This window comes from Cebus imitator, unplaced genomic scaffold, assembly GCF_001604975.1.
Source record: "Cebus imitator isolate Cc_AM_T3 unplaced genomic scaffold, Cebus_imitator-1.0 Scaffold92, whole genome shotgun sequence".
NCBI lineage: Eukaryota > Metazoa > Chordata > Mammalia > Primates > Cebidae > Cebus > Cebus imitator.
Genome location: NW_016107407.1, coordinates 12,461,385 through 12,485,391, shown reverse-complemented (window position 1 = coordinate 12,485,391; position 24,007 = coordinate 12,461,385). Strand labels below are relative to the sequence as shown.

General features: G+C 42.6%; 1 protein-coding gene across 1 annotated transcript; it reads left to right on the top strand.

Annotated features, from left to right (window-relative positions):
• Positions 1-233: 233 nt before the first annotated feature.
• MSRB2 (methionine sulfoxide reductase B2) lies at positions 234-23,032 on the top strand. The gene is made up of 5 exons (XM_017535571.1): positions 234-487; positions 9,213-9,301; positions 12,102-12,178; positions 20,353-20,500; positions 21,779-23,032. The coding sequence occupies exons 1-5, from the start codon at positions 370-372 to the stop codon at positions 21,881-21,883; spliced, it is 537 nt and encodes a 178-aa protein (XP_017391060.1). The 5' UTR covers positions 234-369; the 3' UTR covers positions 21,884-23,032.
• The last annotated feature ends 975 nt before the right edge of the window (positions 23,033-24,007 follow it).

Here is a 24,007-nt window from a genome sequence, read left to right as displayed (position 1 = left end):
GAGAGGAGCTGAGAGATGCAGAGGAGGGCTGGGGAGGGTCTCATAGAAGGGAAGGGAGAGAGGAGGGGGAGGAAAGGCGAGGGGGAAAGGAGGGGAAGAGGGAGGAGGAGGCAGAGGCAGAGTGGGAAGGAAGAGGGCCGCGGACCTGGAAGGGCCTAGGGCACGGAGTGGGAGGAGCAGGTGGGAAGTTGGGAAGGAGGGAGGGGCACGAAACGGAAAAGCCGGGGCGGGCGGTGGGGCGGAGCGTGGGGAGGGAGGCCGACTGGCGCCGGCGGAGGGGAGGGGTGGGGGGGAGGGGTGGGGGGGTAGAGTGGGGCAGGGCAGAGGCGGGCCGAGGGCAGAGGGCGGGGCGGCGCCCGAGCGGGCGTCATGGCGCGACTCCTCCGGTGGCCCCGGGGCCTGCCTCTCGGAGCGGCGCCTCTGCGGGCGATGCGGGGCCGAGCGGACGACCGCGGGTCCGGCGCGGGGCTCGGCCGGGGGGAGGCAGGTAGGACGCAGGCCCCGCCGCCGCCTCCGGCTTTCCGCTTCACTTCACCCGCTGTACCCGGGGCCTGGGGCCGGTCAAGGCCGGGCGCTGCCCTCCTCCTCCGGAGCCCTCCGCCGCGCGCCCCCGCCCGAGGGTCTGGGACAGTGGATTGTAAACTTGGTGGGGGTGGGGACTGAGCCCTGTGAGAATCCGAGGAAATGAGCAAATTATCCCCCTAAATGTGCGCATAATTTTTTTTCTTTTTGGGCGGGGAGAGTGAGGGCACAGAAGTGGGCCCCAGGGGCCCCTGACCCTTATCGGGGACTCCAGGCGGGGCCGGCGGTCGGGGCTGCAGCAGCCGGGCCCGGCGCCCCTGTGAAGGCCCCGGGTACTTTGCACTGCAGTCCTCTTGGTAGTTCCACGGGCTTCCTTCCAGCAGCTGAGAAGCAGCCAGTTCAGACTTGGTGTTCCTGTGGGTGTTTCCTGTCCTGCTGTCTTCCCGTGAATGTGTCTAGGAGCCAGGGAGACTGGGTTGATCGTTTGTTCAAGGTGACAACCATTATTAATAACGGAGACAGAGACCCGTGTGGTGTGTGTGTGTGTGTGTGTGTGTGTGTGTGTCCTCTCTTGGATCTGGGTACCTGTACATTTCACCAATCAGAAGGGAGTCACCTCGGAGACCTGCACCAGCCACCCCTGTATTTAAGGTCTGTTTCAGGGGAATTTAGTGCTCCAGAGGATTGGCATCCTGGGCAGTTGCCAGACTGACCCACCTCTGAATCCAATTTTATATGTGTTCATTGAAGAACTTCAGTGATACCCAACTGATGAAAATGTATCCAACTCATTCGGAGCTCTGTTTAGCCACTGAAGCTTTCTAAACGCTGTATTAAAAGAATACATAACTAAATAAAAGCGCTGGCGTCATGGAATATTAGCTGATCCAACATGACTTCCGGCTATGGCCTGTCTAACCCCTGGTGTCTCTAGTCAGTCAGTCTGATGACATTTGTTGTGAGCCTACTGTGTGCCAAGCATAGTTTTACAGGTGACAGAAACAGATCACAGTTACTGACTGGAGATCTTTATCCCCCTTGGTACAGGATAGTGGTTTAACAGGAACTACTTCATGGCTGTAATTGCTGCTGTCAGAAGCAGCCTAATGAATTGCTCTGGGATCTGAAGTTCTCCAGCAACATTAAAATTTGGCCAGACACCAGTAGGTAATAGGAGCTGTGTACCTTATCAGACACCCGCTCCTGAGAATGTATTCGAAGGAAATAGCTCAAAAGAAGAACAAAGCTATATATGCAAAGATGCTTTACACAATATTACAGAATGGAAACTGGCCATAACCCAAATCAGTTAAGAAATACTTACATAAATCATGAAAACTCAATCCAATAAACTGTTAGGCAGCCATTAAAAATGATAAACAGGTAGTAGTTCTGTGATGAAGGGCTTGGGTACAGTTAGACGCAGATTTTGAGTCTTGGCTCTCTGTGACTTCCTGGCTCTGTGTCCGAGTTCAGGCTGCTATTGCAAAATACCGTGGAGAGGGTGGCTTCAACAACTGACATTTTCTAACAGTTCTGGAGGCTGGAAAGTCCAAGATCAAGGTGGGAACAGATTTGGTTCCTGATGCAGACCTTCTTCCTGGCTTGTAGCTGACTGCCTTCTCACTCTGCGTTCACGTGACTGTCTGGGAAGGACCACTAATCCCTCACTTTTATGATCAAATCTAAAATTAATAACCTCCCAAGCGCCACCTCCAAATATCATCTCATTGGGAGTTAGGGCTTCAACATATGGCAGCAGGGAGAGGATCAGGGAGAACACCTAACATTCAGTTTGTTACAGTGTCTTTGGACACGTTTTTGAATTTGGTAAGTTTAAACTTCAGATTTTTTTTCCTTCTATGATGTAAGGATAATGGTAATGGTAGGGTAAGGTTGTTGTACAAAGTAACTTTTTAATTAGATGTTTTATTACAATGCTTCACACTTAGCAGGCACACAATAAATGTTAGTTATGATTACATACATAAGTGGAAAGGACAAAAATGTAGCTTACATTTAACTTACATTGTGGGCTTAGGGGGTCAGTTGAGAGAGAAATTGGGATGGGGGAATGAGAAGATGTTGAAATGACAGTATTTTTCTCCAGTGCTGCAATTTCTCATATGCTTAGAGTGATTTTGTTCTCCAGATTGAAAAAGCGCAAACTGAAAAAGCAAAGTAAGAAATATCCTGGAGAAAACAATCTTGCTTCAGGAAAACATTCTTTATAGACATGACTATGCTAGGAAACCGCCCAGGGCACAGGGTTAAAATAGTCTAGGCACTGTGGTGGGAGAGACAGTTCTGCAGATCACAATGGCCTGGGGATTCTTCCAATACCAGTTTCTAGTGGGTTCCATTAGATTCAACAAGTATTTATCAGAATGAAGTGGGTTTATGCATGACAATTGGCACTATAGCAACTGTGGCCAGGAAGGTTAGCAAAACGCAAAGGTGGCACCTGGTAGGTGACTAAAGGACCAAGAGGGGATTTCCTTAGGGATGAAAAAATTGAGGCCCACCGCATGAAACTTCTGACCAAGATACGTGGCCTGTGCAAATCACAGCACTCAGAAAAGAATTCCAAGGAATTTGAGTTTATTAAGGCATAACTCAGAGTAAAGCTATGAACTCTAGCTATCTTGTGCAAAAGCAGCAACCAATAAATGTTTCGATAGCAAGAGAATGTAGGGGGAATCTGGGAAACGTACAGCCCCCAAAGGGTGAGCATGTGGTGCGGAAGACAGAAAGCACCTGGGCACACACATACAAAAGGACACGGCCAGTGTTGAAACCTCTCTGTAGCCACGGAGGCCAGAAGATTGACTCATTCCCAAGTCAGAGACCTTGTTGTGTCTCTAATGTACAGGTGCCTAAATTGCTGTTTGTTAAAACTGCACAGAATTTATTCATACTGCAATTTTTATTTAAATTTTCATTGTTTCCTAAAGCCCCAGTGTGTTCATCTGCTAGGGATGCCGTAACAGAATACCATAGGCTGGGCAGCTTAAACGATGGAATTCATTATCATACGGTTCTGGAGGCTGCAAGTCCAAGACCAAGGGGCAGCAGGGCTGATTTGTCCTGAGACCTCTTTCCTTAACTTGGGGATAGCCACCTTCTTGCTGTGTCCTCAAGGTGGCCTTTTCTCTCTGTCTCTTCCTTGTATGAGGACACCAGTCTTATTGGACAAGGGCCCCCTCTTAATGGCTTATTTTAACATGATTGCCTCTTTAAAGGCCCTGTCTCTAAATGCAGTCACATTTTAAGGTACTGGGGATTAGGACTTCAACATATGAATTTGGAAGTTGGGTGACAGGGAGTGTCACAATTCAGCTCTTAACATCCAAGTCAAAGAAACCTCTTAAAGTGATACAGCCCACATATATCCTGACCAGGGTGTACCCAACTGAGCATTGGTCACCGAGCTATCAAAGCAGAGTCCATCTCCCTTGAGTGAGCCTTCTATGCTGGCAAGTCTGCAGCTAAATGTTGTATAATTGGGGCTTGAGAAAGAACTAGTCTAAACATTATTGCTGACCCACTAAAGCTTTCAGATACATTAAAAATACTGTAAAAGGTCCACATTGATAAGGATTAAAAGAACCATGAAAAATGTCGTTTCATACTGTACTTAGATGAAGGCTTAATTCTTTCATTTAGCAATGTAAATACTAGTTATATATTTTAAACTTAACAAGAAAACATTATGGCGGGGCACTGTGCCATGCACCTGTAGTCTCAGCTACTTGGGAGGCTGAGGAAGGAAAACCGCTGAGCCCAGGTGCTCCAGGCTGTAGTGTGCTTTGATGCTGCCTATGAATTGTGCTCCATTCTTGGCAACACAGTGACACTCAGTCTCTTAGAAAAAATTAGGGCAGAGGGAGAAGGTGGTGTCTGAAGAACAGATAGTCTCTCTCTAATAGGTGTGACAAAATATAGAGGTGTGGGAGACAGAGCTGGGAAATCCAGACAATCTCAAGCCGTAGGTTCAAAGTGAGGAAGCACATGTTTTAAATCAATTCATGAGAGTCCCACTGACTTTTAGCCCGTCTCTAATTCCCTCTTTCCAGTGTCAGCTACTATATTGTACTGCCTGTTAAGTCACACGAAGGACAGTGCTTCCAGGAGACAATAGGGTTTTTTTCTAAGCCCACTCCACTTCCTTCCTGAAAGGAGACAGGAAGATAAAGCCAGCTTCACAGACTGTAAATTTCAACCTTCGTACCTGAAGTCAGTCCTCCTCTTACCTATCCACAGGAATAATGCAAGATCTTTGCCAAAGCCAAGAGGAGGGTGTTTTATCATGATGCTGTTTACTCCTTTCCTTAACAGATGTCAGTGACGGCCAGAGGTTAAGTCTCACAAGTTCCCCATGGGACTAGAGTTTATATCTTGGAGGAGGAACCCAGGACATTTCACTCTTACTAACAAAGCCTGTTCTTGCTCTTTTTAGTGCCTCTGGCTAAAGCATTCCCTTTTTTCTTCATTTAGGGTGGACAAAAAGAGATAGGATCCTGAACAGANAAAAAAAAAAAAAAAAAAAAAAAAAAAAAAAAAAAAAAAAAAAAAAAAAAAAAAAAAAAAAAAAAAAAAAAAAAAGAAAAAGAAAAAGAAAAGAAAAGAAAAAGAAAAACAACATAGAAAAGAGGAGACTGTATTACTTTGTTCTCACACTGCTATAAAGAAATACCAGAGAGAGGCCGGGCCTGGTGGCTTGCGCCTGTAATCCCAGCACTTTGAGAGGCGGAGGCAGGTGGATCATGAGGTCAAGAGAACGAGATCATCCTCGCCAACATGGTGAAACCCCGTCTCTACTAAAAATACAAAAATTAGCTGGGCGTGGTGGCTCCTGCCTGTAATCCCAGCTACTTGGGAGGCTAAGGCAGGAGAATCGCTTGCATCTGGGAGGCAAAGGTTGCAGTGAGCAGAGATCATGCCACTGCACTCCATCCAGGTGACAGAGCGAGACTCCATCTCAAAAAAGAAAGAAAGAAATACTGAAGACTGGGTAATATATGAAGTAAAGAGGTTTAATTGGCTCATGTTCCACAGGCGGTTCAGGAAGCATGGCTAGGGAAGCCTCAGGAAACTTTCAATCATGGTGGAAGGCAAATAGGAAGCAGGCAGGTCTTACATGGTCAGAGCAGAAGGAAGAGAGAGAAGGGGAGGTGTACTTTTAAACAACCAGATCTGTCAATAACTCACCATCACTAACTAGAACAGCACCAAAAGGGAAATTTGCCCCCCTGATTTAATCACTTCCCAACAGGCCCTACCTCCAACACTGAGGATTACAGTTTGACACGAGATTTGGGTGGGGACACAGAGCCAAACCATATCAGATGCAGTCACTTGTTCCATTGCGACAAGATGGAAAAGGAGTAGATAGATATAGGCATAGGTAAGTGTAATGGTTTGTTGCAAGAAGTTGAGGGATTTCTTTTGTCGTGGCTTTTGATTTTGCAAAAGCAAGATCATCTATTGAGAGGAAGGGGAGATGTAGTAGATACCGTGGTTTGAGGATAGTGGAAAGGTGTTTGTTTTTTTATTATTAATTTCAATAGGTTTTTGGGGAACAGGTGGTGTTTCCTTACATGAATAAGTTCTTTCTTTAGTGGTGACTTCTCAGATTTTGGTGTACTCATCACCTGAGCAGTGTACACTGTACCCAGTGTATATAGTCTTTTATCCTTCATTCCCCCTCCCACCCTTTCCCCCTTGAGTCCCAAAGTCTCATTCTCATGCCTTTGCATCCTCATAGCTCAGCTCCCACTTATGAATGAGAACATACGATGTTTGGTTTTCTATTCCTGACTTACTTCACTTAGAATAATAGTCTTCAGTTCCATCCAGGTTGCTGTGAATGCCATTATTTTGTTCCTTTTTATGGCTGAATAGTATTCCATGGTATATATACACCATCAATTCTTTATCCACTAGTTGATTGATGGGCATTTGTGTTGGTTCCATATTTTTGCAATTGTGAATTGTGCTACTATAAACATGCATGTACAAGTATCTTTTTCATATAATGACTTCTTTTCCTCTGGGTAGATACCCAGTAGTGGGATTGCTGGATCAAATGGTAGTTCTGCTTTTATTTCTTTAAGGAATCTCCACACTGTTTTCCATAGTGGTTTTACTAGTTTACATTCCTGAGAGAGAAAAGTTTTAAAACACCCATTGCAGAGAAATGGGAAGATAGCTGTCTGGGGAAAGATCATACTCACTGTGGTTCACTGAAATCCCAGTGAGAAGAGTAACTTCGAGTTTATAAGGACAACTCTCTCCCCAGGTGGGGGATTTTCTCCAGTAGTGCTTAATGGTACAGGGGTAGCCATGGAGAAGACAGTCTTTTAAATAAACTTTTTAAATTTTGGAATAATTTTAGATTTATAGATAAGTTATAAAGATAGTACAGAGTTCTCAAAACCCCTCACCTAGAACCCCTGGTTAACTTCTGACATAATCATGGTACATATGTCAAAACTGTCTCTGTCTTTCCTTGTTTTTTATGACCTTGACAGTTCTGGGGAGTACTGGGCAGGTTCCTTGTAGAATGTCCCTCAGTCTGGGATTATTTGATGTTTCTCCTCACAATTAAACTGGGATTATGGGGTATTGGAGAAAATCTCATAGAGTTGAAGTTCCCTTCTAGATTCATGTGCTCTTCCCCATCTCTCTCCCCAATAGTGAGACACACACACACAAACTCACACTCACACACTAACACTTTATATGGCTCTTGCTTAACTATTTGAGAGTTGTGGACATCATGATGCCTTCCTGCTAAATGTCTCAGCGTGTCTCCTAAGACCAAAGATGTTTTCCTACAAAACCGCAGGACAGTTTTTTCCTACTCAGCAAATTGAGCACCCTTGTCTAATACATAGTTGATACTTAAATTTCCCACTGTATACGAACAATGTCTTCTATAGCTCTTATTTTTTTTCTGGGATCTAGAATTTAATAAAGGGTCACACATTGTATTTAGTTGTGGAGAGTACTTGCTTTGAATACTTTCCCTCAGTTTTCACTTATGTGATTGTTTCTCCACGAGACACAGGTGGAGCATTTTCAGCAGGACAACTTTCCTGGTGATGTTGTGTCCTTTCCAGGGCATCACATCAGGAAGACAGGATGTCACTTGTCCCACTGCTGGTGATGCTAACTTAGCCTACTTGGTGAAGGTAGTGGCATTTTCTTCAGTGTAACTAATAAACTTTGGGGTTGTATTTTGGGAAGATATGACTATTCTGTTCCCCAGAAATATTTCACCCAGGAGTTTTAGAATCCTCTGATGATTTTTACAAAATGGTGATTTTAAAAATTCTACACTTCATTCTTCATTTAATACCTGACATTCTGCATGATAACTCTGAAGGCCATTGGGAAATAATAATTATCACATAAATACATTTTGTTTTGGCCCCAAAGTGTCGAATACCCAAAAAAATCATGTGTTAACTGAGGTATATTCTATAAGAATTTCAGAGATATATTTCCATAGTTAAAAGAAACCCCTGTAGTCTTATAAAGCATATATTTAATAAAAGATAACTCCTAGGGGAGCCCTTGTATAAGAATAATAATAGTAATAAAAGGAAATAAAAAAACTTTTAATATATTAAATAGTTTAAAAACCTTTTAGCAAAATGTAAGCAATCAGCTAAATGCACCACTGGAAATGCAATATTGTTCAGTATTATAAACTGGCGAAAAGATAAGTCTTTTCTTGCCGAAGGATAATTTAGGGCATTTTTTTTATAACCCAAAATGAATTTCAACTATAACTTCTGATGTGTTTGATAAATAGGTGCTGACATCACAGGCATTTAACATTTCATCTTCAGTGCCGTGGTCAGATTACTAACCCTTTGGGCCCCTGTTTCTCATCTGTAAATTGAGGAGTTGGACACATTATAAAATCCTTTCAAATTCTTAATGTTGGATGATTAAAAACATTTATTATAGGAGCTGGGCTTCCTACCCCCTTTGGCTAAAGGGAGTCTTGCTCTAGTTACTTGGTTTACACTCACCTGAATAAATGTAGTAATATACATGCCAAGGAGAGTAGGAAAGAGGAAAACAAAATATGGACAAAAACCATAAAGCATAGTAATAGATTATGGTAGGTCTGTTTCCCTTTCAGGACTATGCTATGGGAGCTTCATCTTTTGTTCCACGCAAAAAGATTTTTAAAATAGAGACCTACCTTGGTAAGGAAAATCAGAGATATCCTTATAAACCAGCAAGGGAGAAGAGTTTAATAACCAACTAGCTTACAGTTCTTTCTGTCCAATGCCTCAACTACTTCTGGCTGGATCCTGACAGCAGCTGCTCCTGTCAAAGTCATCAGAGAAGAGAGGATCAGTTTCTACCCTTAGGTACCTGAAGGGAAGGTATTCCGCATTCTTTCATATTTCAGCTGCCTCTTTAGCTTCTATGCCCCAGGAGAACTAGAAAACTGGCTCTCTACTTCTTATTAATTTCTTATTAATTAAATAGGCAATGAAGGCATTCTGTGCCTGAGGCTTCTGGTCCCCCTGAAGAATGAACTCATGGGAGAGGAAGGGACTGGATTATTCTGCTGGGTGACAGTGCACTTAGGGAAAAAGGCCAAGGGAGAAAAGTCCGTCAGGCATTTTTGTTTTAATTTTTAAAATTCCTGTTTAACAATACAGGGTGTGAGCTGCCTCTTGCCAAGAGTGAGTGGCAAAAGAAACTAACCCCAGAGCAATTCTACGTCACCAGAGAAAAGGGAACGGAACCGGTAAGCGAAGCTGGTTTACGGTTTTCTGATTGCGTGTGTTGGCAGTGAGGGGGAGTTGGAATAGGTCCCGTTATGAAACCCAGCTGCCCATCAACACCCCACAGACCTGGTCTTCCCCCTCCATTGTTCCCTTCTCCAGGTATCGATATCCATCAAGCTGTAGAAACCTGACACTTTTCCCTGGACACATCGTCTCTGTTCTGACTTCTATATAACCTTCCCATATTTCACTTCCATGCACTGCTCTGACCTCCCTGCGGGGCCAAGTCACTGCCACCTCCCCTGTGCGTGGCCATTCTTGCTCCGGCCAACCCATTCTCCACATTGCAGCCAGAGTTCTTTGGAAAACACAAATCTGACCACATCGTCCCCCAGCTCAAAACCTTTGGTGGCTGCCCAGTGCTTTCAAGGAAAAGGAAAAGTATGAAATGGCTAATAAGGTCCTAACGGCCCCTGGCTCCCACCCCGATCCTCAAATCCAGTCATCCTCCCTCTTGACTCCACACACTGGCCGCACCACTCTTGAACTCTCACATGCCCTGGTCGCCCTTCTTTTAAGGCTTTTGCACCCAGCGTTCCTTCTTCTGTCCCATCATCCCTCCCCACACCCTCCATCCATTCATTCAGACCTACCTTGTAGCTGTCAGCCCAAACCTCACTTTTTCTGGGAAACCTTCTCCTAGCCCCCAGCAAAGCTCACTTCTAGCAGAACTCTTCCTTTATAGCATTTGCCATCGCTGCTATATCCCCTGGCACCTAACGTGGTAGCTGGCCATACTAGGCATTTGAAAAATCAACTTTTATGAATGTCGAATGATGGCCGGCTAAGAGGTGGAAACATTGTTTAAACTGCATTCGGCAGTCTCGGCTTTCATTCATTTTCTGAGAATAACCCTCAGTGGTTCCTCATTATAACATCATTTTTTACAGTGCTGCATTTCTGTGTCTGTGCGTGTGTGCATGTGTGTGTGTGTATACAAGTTTATGGGGTACATGAGAAAATTTGTTACCCATATATAATGTATAGTAATCAGGTCGGGGTATTCAGGGTGTCTGTCACCTGAATACAATGCATTTTTGTTAAGTGTCATGCTCCTACTCTGTTATCAAACACTGAGTGTATTATTTTTCTCTTGCTGTATGTTTGTGCTCTTTAAGCCACTTCTCTTCATCCTCCCCCGACCCCCTGCTCACCCTTTCCAGGCTCTGTTATCCAATTTTCCACTCTCTACCTCCACGTGCTCAAATTCTTTAGCTCTCAGATATAAATGAGAACATGGTGCCGTGTTTCTTAACAAGTGGTCTGTCTTAGACCCAAATATAGCTACTGGAATGTAGCCTTTTAGAATTGAACTTTATTATTAGATATCCTACAGAGTGGACCCCAGCCCTGTGGCTTCAGGTATGGTAGAGTATGAATGTTTTTTCCTTCGTCAGCACTTGCAAAACTCATGTCACTGCCACGTGCACTGGCATTGTAATCATGGCCCCACCCTCTGTTTCTCCAATGCTAAAGTCATCAGAAGGGCCAGCACATCCTAATAGAGTCTTCTGAAATGCTGGTATGTTTGAAAACTTCCTGTGGGTGGAATTTTATTAAAGCTCTCATTGGGAAAGAGACTGCATTAGCCATTTGTGTAGATCACACAAGGGAAACACATGATACACTCTGAGCAGTTGTGTGTATTCCCAGAGTATTCTAAGCCAACCCTAATTCTCAGGTACAGAGCCAGGCAGGGCTTGGTACATAGAGAGACCCGAGAGATGAGCTGCCAGATGTTTAGGAAAATAAATCTGTGGGCTTCTCAAACAGATGGTATAATATACTCTCTGCACTTGGCCATTTGACAAAATGAGCATCATTCATTATTTTAACTAATGTTATAAATCCCTTTCCATGGATTCACTTCCACATTTACCTTTTTAGAATATTGCTGAACTGTAAGCCTTCATTAGCTTTTTTCAGCTAAGAGAAATAAAACATCGGAGGCTTCTCTTTGGTGACTCTAAATTAAAATTCAGTCCCATATGTTTTTTCTTGGGCAATCGTAATATGCTAGCAGTCTGCTAGCCAATGAATAAATTTACAGGCCGGCTGAGCAATAACTGAGAGTCAAGTATCAATAGAGGCGAGGTTTTGTGCAGGTCATTCTCTGTCTACTCCCTAGATCCACTCTCCACGGGCTTCCCCTGCTCTGAGCTTTAGGAAGAGTGAACAGTTCCCTTTCCCCCCAGCTCTTGGTTCAGTTTAGCCAGTGGGAGACACCAGAGGCACTTGGGGGAATCTAGGTCATTATTTAACATTTATTAAGTATGCCATGTCCTAAACATTACATGAAGCATATTATAGGCAAAATCCCTGATCTCACTGAACTATGCTTTTTATGTATTTGTATTCTGCCTTTAATTGGAGATTTCAGTGTGTTAGACAGTAGACTAGATTCCTGTTGTATCAACTCTTTTGAAAGGAAGACCAAAATCTCACACAATCACAGAAGATAAGACTGTTTTCTTGCTTTTTCACCAACTTTGAAGCTCTTGGATGAAAACTCCTGTATGAATACAAAGCACTATTAATGTCATAATTTGAATATCGGATGCAATAAAGCCTCGGCTATAAAGACATCTTCAGGCTGCTTCATTGCGTGCATGATTATTTTCTCTCCGGCCCTATTTGCACTTCGTCAAATCAGCACAGAAATTCCTTGATGTGGGGACTTACCCAGGATTTAAATCTGCTGTATCATCTCCTGCCAGTAGTATGAGAAATCTGAACATGACATATCTAATTTACTTTCAGCCTTTCAGTGGGATCTACCTGAATAACAAGGAAGCAGGAATGTACCACTGCGTGTGCTGCGATAATCCACTCTTCAGGTAAGATAAAGAATCGAAGGCCACAGGAGACCAAACCTCCAGGTTCTTGCTGCTCTGTTTCATTTAAGATCTTGGATTAAAAAATTCCCACAATACCCATGTTTTTTAAAAAATAACTGCCCTTGTCATTTTGCACTGTTGCTGTAAGGAGAGCTATTCATATAAGATACTTGCTTGTCTTGACTTTTTTCCTAGCATTTAGAGTCATTAACAAGACTCCTTAGATTATATTCTTCCTTTCTGTATCCTCAAGAAATAGCGACCAAAGAAAACTTGGTGGACACCTTATGATAAAGCTATCAGAGGTTTTTTTCTTGTTGTTTTTTTTTAGGGGGGAAAGTATTTAAAGAAATCTAAACCATGATTATATTTGTAGGGCCTTGCGATTAAAACTCTCTCTCTCCCAGGGAAAATGGGTTTATAATTTAATTTAGGAAATGTAGAATTTTATGAGGATAGATTCTCCACAATGCTTGACAGTAGTGAATACCATACCCTCTTCTATATAGCTAAAAGTAAATTTAATTGTCCCTTGATTTCAAAGCCTCTTTTAAGTCAATCAGGATCTGAAATCTCTCCACAAAGCCTTTTTTGTTTAGACATGCAGGAAACAGTCTTTAAAAAAAGTAGATTCAATGGAGAAGAAAGGAAAATATCTTTGAAGTACGATTTTTCAGAACTTCAAAGATGTTTTCCTTTCTTTTGCATCAACTCTAAATTGGTTTAGAATAAAACATAAATCAAGCCAGCTCTGTGTATCACCCATTAGGCAGTGCTTCCTTCTGTCCTCTGGGCTTTGAGTGGTCTGGGCCTTCCTGCCCGGCTGGCTGCTAATGTGGGCTGCGTTAGGAAGCCGGACCTGCCTGCAAGGATGAGGAGCGATTAGCATTGATTTTCCTCCGCGCTCACAGATGGGCAGGCCTTTGCCCGGATGCATTCATGTTGGCATGGGGCAAACTAGAAGGAGGTTAATTTTTACACAGCAAAATGTGGGACTCGGGTTTCAGAGACAATAGTTATTTCTTGACCTTTTATGGTTCTGTTAAAGAGGAGAGGTAGGACTTTGCGATGGCCCACGGGCTTTCAGCCAGAGAACTGTGCTGCCTGCATGTCAAAGGCTCCCTTGTTATTGCAGGCACCAGGCAGTGCTCTGTCTCCTCTTTGCACCGTGAATACAGAAGGTAAATCATCCTTGCAAGAGCATTCTCCTAAATCATGGTCTTCACTCTTCCACTTCCTTGATGTTCCGGTTTCTGCATCTGTAAAGGGGGCCCTTCTTCCCTTCCTTTCACCTTGCAGGCTTAGTTGTGGTGTCAGAATACTGGAGCCAGGAGGGTGCTGAGTCCAGAGTAGAAAGCTCTGTCCTGTAGAACTTCCTGTGGTGATGGAGATGTCTGTATCTGGCTAGCCGCCCATCGCACGTGCTTGTTGAACACTCAGGATGTGGCTAGCGTGGCTGAGAAGCTGACTTTATGAATTTAACTTTAATTTAAACAAAAGGCCACATGTGGCCAGAGCACAATGCTAGTTCATTAGCACAATGCTAGTTCAAATTAAGGAAGTTACATGACCAACTCCAGGTCCTGGAGGTTGTGAAACAGCCAAGACTAATAGGAAAACCAGCAATTCTCCAAAAGCCCATTGACCAAGTGGCCAGTTTACAGGACTGCCAACTCACCCACCTTATTTTTTTGTCACCGTTCAGTTTGAGTTGAAAAGTTTCCATTTTGCATTCTTAAAGACTTCTAAGTTTGCTTCTGTTCCTTTTTCCTGTTGCTGCTACTGCAGCCAAAGGAAATAACATATTCCGAAGATTATTTATGTTCCAGGATATACTCTTCTTAAAGATGTACTCATCTATGGGAGAGGCAGTAGAGTGGGCTCCATTGCTGTGTGACCTTGAGCAACTTTCTTAACCCCTCTGTGTCCGATTTTCTCACCTATAAAATGAAGATAATAGTACCTAATTTATAAGGTTGTTGGGAGGATGATCTGAGTCATGAATTAATACATGGGAAAGCATAGAGCGATGCCTGACATACCTGACTCAGGCCAGCACTTGATCCAAGTTATTAATGATGAATTCTTAAGCAATAGACCCCTCTTAGGGCTGTAGACGTGAATGTACCTTTGATCCTGAGGAATTCTGGAGTTATATTTTAATTAATGAGAATATACAAATGCAGACTATATTGCTGAACCTTCTTCCCATTCAAGAGAAGTTTTAGAAATACATTCTTGTTTGGCCTCTGGTTTTCCTTCTCTTTCTGTCTCTGGTCTCCAGTCTGTACAGCAGGAAGAAGAGGTACAAAAATAATAATTCGTTAAATGCTTGTGGAGAGTGAAAATGAAGGGAAAAGCTGGTCAACCAAAACCAGTAGTTCGTTCAACAAGTAAGCACAGGGCTCGCTCCTCTGAGCTCCCTGCTCCAGCCTGGCTGCTTCCTGCCCGGGATTTCCCCTCATGCCCAGCTGTCCTCCTGGGATCTGCTCAGCCCCACTAATGCAGATTTCTCCAGAAACCTTCTCTGATAGCATATACTGTGGGTTTTTTTCAATCTGCTTCAAATTCCTATTAATTTATCAGTAGCACACAATTTAGGACCTAATTATTCTCCTGTTGGCTCCAGCATTTTATTTAGTTAAGGAGATAAACCTGATCAGGTCCTTGAGTCCCTTGGCATCGTATACTTCTTGGACAAAGCTCAGGGAAGTTGTTAGGGATTGAATTGTGTCTCCCAAAAAGACCTGTTGAAGTTTTAATCCCTGGAAACTGGGAATTTGACCTATTTGGAAATAGGGTGGCTGCAGGTATAATTAGTTTAGATAAGATCATACTGATGTAGGGTTGGCCCTAATTCCAGTATCACTGCTGTCCTTATCAGAGGAGGAGAAGAAGCCCAGACAGAGAGGAGATAGCCATGTGAAAACGAAGGCAGAGGCTGGTAATCCGCAGCTACAAACCAAAGATTGCCGGCAACATTAGAAGGTAGCAAGAGGCAAGGAGGGATTCCCTAGATGCTTCAGAGCCCTGCAGACACCTTGACTTTGGACTTCTAGCCTCCAGATTGTGAGAGAGTACCACCCACTTTGTGGTACTTTGTTATAGCCATCTCAGAAACTAATACTTACATGCTCCATAAGTACTTCTTGATTGGTTGATTGAAAATATCTGTCGTGCTTCTTAGACGCTGTAGCAATGTTGGGACTATCAGAAGCTGGGGTTATGGGCTGGGTACGGTGGCTCACACCTGTAATCCCAGCACTTTCAGAGGCCAAGGCAGGCCTTGAGGTCGGGAGTTCAAGACCAGCCTGGCCAGCACAGTGAAATCCCGTTTCACTAAAAATACAAAAATTAGCTGGGCATGGTAGTGCATGCCTGTAATCCCAGCTACTAGGGAGGCTGAGGCAGGAGAATCACTTGAACCTGGGAGGTGGATGTTTCAGTGAGCTGAGAGCAAGCCACTGCACTCCAGCCTGGGTGACAGAGTGAGAATCCACCTAAAAACAAACAAAAAGAAGCTGTGGTTATGAAATCACTGTGGAAATGTGTGAGGGAAGTGGCTGCAACTTCTTGAGCATTTATATGCCGGACACTGAGCTCCAGTACTTTGCAAACAATCCTTACCCTCCAATAAGGAGCTATTAAAACCCCCATTTAACAGATATGAATACTGAGGCTTAAAGAATTAGATCACTTATATAGTAAGTGATAGTGCAGGGATTGGGGTTCCACTGGAGCCTCTACAGTGCACTCTTCTTGAGAGTGGGAAGCTCCCCAGCAATGAAGGAGCCCTCTGGGCATGTGGCAGGTGCTGTGCCTAGGCTCTTCATGTGCATCATTTCATCAGACCTCTCGGCAGCTCAGTGTAGTGTTATCATTATTCTCATTTCACATGAGGAAACCGAGACCTAGGAAGATGAAATAACTTGTCCAGGGTTCAGCAGCTTATTGGTAGCCAGCCAAAATACCAACCCACAGTTTTGGACTTCAGAGCCCACATTCTTCACTAGCTGAGCTTCCGTAAGCCACGTGGGCAGCACCATTGACATAGGTGCTATCGCCTTCTAGTGCCTGTTTTCTGAATTACAGGCATTGTTTCCCAGAAGATGTAAGCAGCCTCTAAGGGTGACACTGGCCAGTGTAACTCGTGAGTTTCCTTTACAGAGCCTTGTTCCCAGCCTCATCTGCCAGACTTACTGTCATTCCCCTCATCATCCTATAGCTGTTGGAATGAGTTTGGTGCACAGTTTTGGAGAGCTTCTGCCTCTCCAAAGCTGGGACTCCAGACTCTCATTTCCTTAACTTGGAATGAAGTGACATTGCCCCTCACTGCTGCTTCCTCTCCTCCTTCTCTCCTTCCTTCTCCCTTGTTTTCTTCCCCGTAAGCCTTTTTGGAACGTGTTTATTAAAATCTACTGTGGGATCACATATTTCATGACCATAAGTCTTCATAAAATAAGAGGAAACAGAGCCTGATACTAGTTCACTTTTTACATAACATCCTGATGTTGTACGTGCCATGAGTAACTAAATAATATTGTTAAAAACCTTTTGTGAGTCCCATTTCTCAAAGGAATAGAAATTCTTCTAAGAGGTTAGAGTTGTCAGTTATCGCCAAGTGCCTGTGCTGTTGGTTGGAAACTGCAGAACTTCCAGAAATCAAAGAAAACCAAAGCAAATAAAATGAAACAAAAGGCCCTTAGAGTATATGATTCAGAATGGTTTTAGTTCTTCAAGGGCAAACCTTACAATCCGCTAATCACTTAAATATGTATATTGGAATTTCTGATTGGCTTTAATATTTTTGGTTCCCAGTCTTGATTTATATATGTAGGGCCTCTCATATTACTTGGTAAAATCTCCAGATTCTGCTAATTGCATCAATAAAGGTTTATTGTTTCCCGTAAATGCTTTAATGAGTTTTTATTAGTCTTAGATTCATTCATTTAAATGCTTTTATTATATTCATAATTCTCCATCAAAATTCCTTTAATGCCTACTAGTTTATATGTAATGTTGAGGATGGAAAGGCTGGGATGAAACACTACTTAATGATGTTTTACCCTGAGCAGAGTGGCCAGGTGAATGTTTTTGAACCCCTGGAAGAGGGTTGTAAACCCGACCTGAATATGAAGACACTTCTAGTTGGACCCACTTCTGCTTCAATTTCATAGATTTCTGTTATTAATAATAAAAATATATTAAAAATAATAGCTACTGACTTATGTGCCATGCATTTTTCATGTGCTCGTGTGTCATGCTTCCTATGGTAAGCATACTATACACACAAAGTGAGGGGATAATGCCATTGCTATTGTTAGCTTAAAAAATAATACAACCCATAAATTTAGAAAAGGAGACTTTATTTCTTCTAAGGGCTTACAGCCATCAAGGTGGCCATCCCACAGGCTGGGAAGCGAGCTCTCAGCCAAGAGCAGCCACAGGCACTTGGAAGGGGGAACAGCTGGGGTAGGAGCTTTATGCTGATGGCGTTGGCTAAACACATGTATTTAACAGATCACAGAAGGGGCTAGGAAAATTCGTGATGATGGTCCTGACATATGCATACTGAACAAACGTGCATGTAACATATGACCAATGTTTATTTGGGGGTAGAAACTTAACATTTAAATGTATCATAATTAGACCCTATACATCAAAAGATCTTTCAGGATATGAAGGCTCGAGAGTGCCCACCCTCCGTAAAGCATCCAGAACCAGTTCACGGTCTTTTAATCAGGAGAAAGTTACTAAAATCAACCCCTTGTGCAATCAAAGCTGTAGTTACGGCTGGTGGCACAGAGGCTCTCAGGTAGTCTGTGTCTGGTGGTGAGCGAGCTGCAATTGCCTCAGCACTGCTTACCTCAAGACCAGGGCTTGTTTAGCTGCTAGAGAAAAAGAAAACCCTTGTGGCAGTTAGAACATAGTTGATTCTTTAAGTGTAGGGGTACGTGACTTCACCCTGGCCTGGCATGGCCTTAGGTCCTGTTTATAATTTGGTATATTATTGCCACACACAGTCTGTTCTGCCAGTCTTATGATCTCTATTTAAACATTAATGCTGGTCATTTCTTGTGTCTAAACCATGAAAGGGCTGGGTATAATGAAGTGTGTCTGACCTGTTCCATCATGACTGGAAACTTGGTTTAAAGGCTTTTCCAGAGTCCCCTTGGCCAAGAAGGGGTCTATTCAGTCAGTGGGTAGCTTAGAACTTTATTTTTAGTTTATACTTTTCTATGGATTAGGATACTGAGGCTTCATAAGATTCAATGACTTGCCCAGGTCATACACATGTAACAGACAGATCCCAGATTCACACCCAAATCTTTCAGAAGTCAAAGCCCTTCCTCCTAATGGCTATACTTGTGGTTCTCAAAGCCTGGTCTGAGGACCCCAGGGATTCCTGGGAGGGAAATCAAAACAACGGAGCAGCAGACTGAACGCAGAGGCACATATGAAGATTCAGTTGTCTTTTTCTAAGTCACACATTAAAGGGCCTTGCAAAATTGTAAAACAGTGCAACTCTTCTCATGAAACATTTGTTTCATTTTGAAAAGTACAATTATTTGTCATAAATATATGTTATGTTAACATGTAATAAATTTATTTCAGGTTGAGCATATCTACTCTGAAAATTCAAGATCTGAATTCACCCAAATCTGAAACTTTTTTATTTTTTGAGACAGTCTCACTCTGTTGCCTGATCTTTGCTCACTGCAACAGCCGCTTCCTCGGCTCAAGTTATTCTCCTGCCTCAGCCTCCCAAGTAGCTAGGACTACAGGCTACTACTACCACACCTAGCCAAATCTGAAATATTTTGAGAACCAACATCATACACAAAGGAAATGCTCATTGGAGTATTTCAGCTTAAGGATGCTGAACCATCAAGTAAAATGCAGAAGTCAAAAAGATCTGAAATCTGTAACAGCTCTGGTCCTAAGCATTTCAGATAAGGGGTTCTCAACCTATATTAAAAAAAAAAATTAATGCACACATATTTTTAAATTCTCAGTTATAATTTATAATTTGTTAAATGTTGACATATATAACTCATAGACAAAAGCTCTCAGTGACCTCTATTAATTTTGGGGACATAGAGGGGTGCTGAGACCAAAATGTTTGAGAATTGCTGCATGACACAGTTGTTTCTGTGGGAGTTTGTGCTGTCAGCCATGCTTTCTTCTGTGTTCATAGTCTAGGGATTTGATTCTTTGCCACTTTTTCTTATTTTTTTTTTCTGGGTTTAATATTCAATTATTCTCTTTCTTCCTTAGATAGAGAGAGCCATTTCCTTGCCATAGCAATGTTTTAAAGACTATTTCCCAGTGCCATTAAGGGAGCTTATCCATTAGAGCACTTAGACGGTGGGTCTTTGGTGAGTGGATTTGCCTGTTGTCCTTCTCCTTCACCTTGTGCCAGCATCATGAGTCCCTGGGAGACTTCTGGAGGGTTAGATTTCACTGCAGTGATTGATGCCAGGGATGAGGTGTATTAATTAATCATCATCATCATCATCACAGCAAGCATTCAGGGCACTTACCATGTGCTAAGCTTTATATCACACTTCACAGAGTTTCCCCTCAAATCTTCAAAACAGCCCCATGGGGTAGATACTATTCCCATTTTCTAGGTGAGCAAACTGAGGCTTCAAGAGCTGTGATTTCACACAGTGGCCAGAGGCAGCTTTTGAATCCCTGTAGAGGCTTCTGTGTTTAGATAAGCTGAAATACCTGTTGCTAAGGATGACTTTCTCATGAGACCTTCTGTACACTTCCGTGATGCACCCCGTGATGACTTCCTCGGACCGTTAGTATCTAGTTTTGATTTCTCCCTTTTTCACATTTTCAACACATGGGTTTGATCTGTGTTACCTAAGATGCAGCACAGTTCACAAAGCACCATGTGTTTTTAGATCCTTGTTGGACATCGAGAGAGAAGCCTTTAGCATCGAAGGATCAAGAAGTCCTTTCACTTCTAGAGGCAATGGCTTCAATAGTGAAGGTGCAGTGAGGACGATTCCCATGCGACTGACTGTCACAGAACTGGGATCTGGCAGAGGAGAGTGGGAACAGAGCCTGCTCACTGGAACGACATGTTGGGGCATGAAACCCTCTTGGCATGTTAATGACAGTGTCATTAGCAGCTGTAGTGTCATTTATGTCTTCCACAGTTCTGAGAAAAAGTACTGCTCTGGCACCGGGTGGCCTTCGTTTTCTGAGGCTCATGGTACGTCTGGCTCTGATGAAAGCCACGCAGGGATCCTGAGACGTCTGGACACCTCGTTAGGATCCGCTCGCACAGAGGTCGTCTGCAAGCAGGTGAGATTTCTTATTTTTGTTTTACTTTCCTTGATGCTGCCCCAAGTGCCACAAAGAGCTCTCTTGTTCTTGGCAAATCTGATGTCCTTTTATGGGGTTTCTTTTGTCTTCAGAACACAAGGAATTTCTTTTTTTTTTTTTTTTTTTTTTTTTAGAGACAGAGCCTCACTCTGTTTTGCAGGCTGGAGTGCAGTGGCATGATCTCAGCTCACTGCAGCCTCCACCTCCTGAGTTCAAGTGCCTCAGCCTCCCAAGTAGTTGGGATTACAGATGCCTACCACCACACTCAGTGAATTTTGTATTTGTAGTAGAGATGGGGTTTCACCACGCTGGCCAGGCTGGTCTCAAACTCCTGACCTCAAGTGATCCACCTGCCTTGGCCTCCCAAAGTGCTGAGATTACAGGCATGGGCCACAGCACCCAGCCCAGAACACATGGAGTTTCTACACATGCCAATAATGATCACTGTCTCCCTTCCATCTGGGCACTGCAGGAAAGAGAAAAGGCTTCTTGAGCCTCTCTCTACAGTGGCCTTTCCTAGTTCTAATCTTCCACAGAGACAGGAACAGAGGTAGGATCTTCACTTTCTTTTGTGCAGGGATAAGGAGCAGAAAGCCCAGAGTGGCTGGTATCTCATCGTGGACTTACTCAGCGTGGCTGGCACCTCCATCTCTCCACCTTCCTTTTGCACTCTGCAGCAAGTCACTGGCCTGCAGAGCAATGCTGCGGGTGACGTCAGCACTCTGTGCCTTCTGTGAGCCCACTAGGAGAGAGTGGCTTAAATCCAGATCATAAATTCATTTTGATATCCTTAGGTGCTCACATTTTTTGCCTCATGGGTTTTGTGAAACACTAGAGGCAAGCCAATTAAGATAGAGCCTTTTTGCCTTCAGTAATAAATAATAATAATACACTGGGTACTACAACATTATTCAGTACTTACCCAGGAATGATGTTAAGGTTTTACAGACAACATATCAATTAATTGTCCCCACAGCTCTCTTATGTAGGTATGATAATTATCCCCATTTTTAGATGAGTAACTCAAGGCTCAAATTCAATAATTTGCTCACATCCTATTGATAAAGCAAAGCTATTTACCATGATGGTGTCCTGCTTTCTTTCATTTCTTAATCGAATTCTGATTCAATAGACTTTTTCTCCTTACACAGATGTCAGATTTCGGAGTGGAGTGGCCATGGAGGGGTTCGTCTGTCTGGTTTTGCGTAAAGAGCTTTGTTTGCATTTGGAGATGACAGAGGCTTCTCTCCTTTGCAGTGTGAAGCTCATCTTGGTCACGTGTTTCCTGATGGACCTGGGCCCAACGGTCAGAGGTTTTGCATCAACAGTCTGGCTCTGAAGTTCAAACCCAGGAAACAATGACCATCTTCAAGAGTCCCGTTCCCTGCCACCCCTTCGTGTGTACCCTCAATTTCCACAATTCGCTTGACTTATTTTATTTGCCATAAAACTGGGCTGAGTTTGCTGCTGTCTCCAGTGAGTCATTGCTTCTCTTTGTTTATTTACCTGGAATCAACTTAATCCTGTGTGTTAGGCTGTTCTTGTGTTGCTATAAAGAAACACCTGATCAGGATCCGGGAGAAAAAAAAAAAAAAAAAAAGTAGAGCAATAAATAGATTTTTTTTTTTTAAAAGAAATACCTGAGACTGGATAACTTATAAAGAAAAGAGACTTAATTGACTCACAGTTCTGCCGAGTGTACAGGAAGCATGGTATCAGCATCTGCTGGGATTCTGGAGAGACCTCAGGGAGCTTTTACTCACAGCAGAAGGTGAAGGGGGAGCCAGCATCTCACATGGCAGAGCAGGAGCAAGACACAGTGCTAAGGAGGTGTCATACACTCTTAAATCAGCCACAGCTCTCAAGAACTCACTCACTGTCACCAGGACAGCATTAAGCCATGAGGAATCCAACCCATGACCCAAATACCTCCTACCAGGGCCCACCTCCAGCACTGGGGATTACATTTCAACATGAGTTTTGGAGGGGGGAAGCATCCAAACCATATCACCCTGACTCCCACTTGGACTGTAGAATTTCACAGAATGACAGAGGGGCAGCTGCTTCCTTCAAAAACTTCCACAGCTTCACCTGAGACAAGGGCATGACTCTGGGAACATCGGGAGGCTGATGGACTAGTAAGCCAAACAATTCCTACAAAAATTCCGTGCCCCTTCCACTGCAGTCCAGTCCTTGATCGATGTAAGTGAGGTATCAAGTAAGAAGAGGAAGGGAAATACAGGATCGAAGGAATCAACAATGCTAGCATTGAACAGCAGGAATATGGAGGAGCTGTGTTCTGGGAGCACATATGGTGATCGATGAGATGCATGACTGCTTTTTCAAAATTTTAAGTGTCTTAAGCATGCTACTTCCAACCCTTTTACCCACAAATATACTACAATAGGACTTGGTTAGATTTCAGTGACTGTGAATACATGTTCACCCTCATACCTTCTGGTTACAAAGCGAAACTTTAAAATGTCCAAATAAAATATTCACTAAAATTTATGTTTGCTTTTTGGCTAAGTCAATGAATGTGCTTTTTTATAAAAAAAGACTCTAAATAAAAAATGACAAATAAGAATTGACTCACATGGTAGCAGGCATTTGGTTATACCAAGACTGACAGCAACTCAAGGATTTCACAAGTTAAGAGTCTTGAATCATTTGTTACTGAAAGTATATAAATCATTCTCTTTGTGACTTTATGGGCGGAAAGGAAATTTATACCATTTTTCTATTTATTAACTTGTCATACATTATTTTACATTTCTTTCCATGGATACCATGGAAATTACAACATGCTTCCTTACTTGTTACTATCATATGTAAATTATTACTTATGTTGGGTTCCCCAAAAATGTTAGCCTTGGAACACTTTATTAACATCCTCCCATATTTTGTTTTACTATTGTCATGTATTTCACTTTACAGACATTTTAAAGCTCCCAAACCATTATAATAATATACTCACATATGTACTAATATATATGAATTAGCATATAATACATTAGTATAAATATATAATATATACTAATATATAAAATATATGAATACATAATATATGACATACTAATATATAATGCTATGCATTATTAGTATATATGATTGGTACTCATTTATATTTACCTACATATTTGCCCCTTTTGTTGCTCTTTTATTTCTTCCTGCAATCCTGTTTCTCTGTGATTATTTTTCTTCTACTTAAAGAACTTCTTTTATTTTTCCCTTTAGTTCATGTTTCCTAGTGATTTTTAATCAGTTTTTGATGGTGAGAAAACATATTTATTCTCCTTTAATTCTGAAGAATATTTTCCCTGAGTATAGAGTTCTAATTTGGGGAATTAGATTGTTTTCCCCTACAGATAGCCAATTATGCCAGCACTATTTATTGAAGACTTTCTTGAATTTCCTTGACATTTTTCAAAAAAATAATTTCCATATTAGCATAGGTCTATTTCTGGACTCTCTATGCTGTTCCAT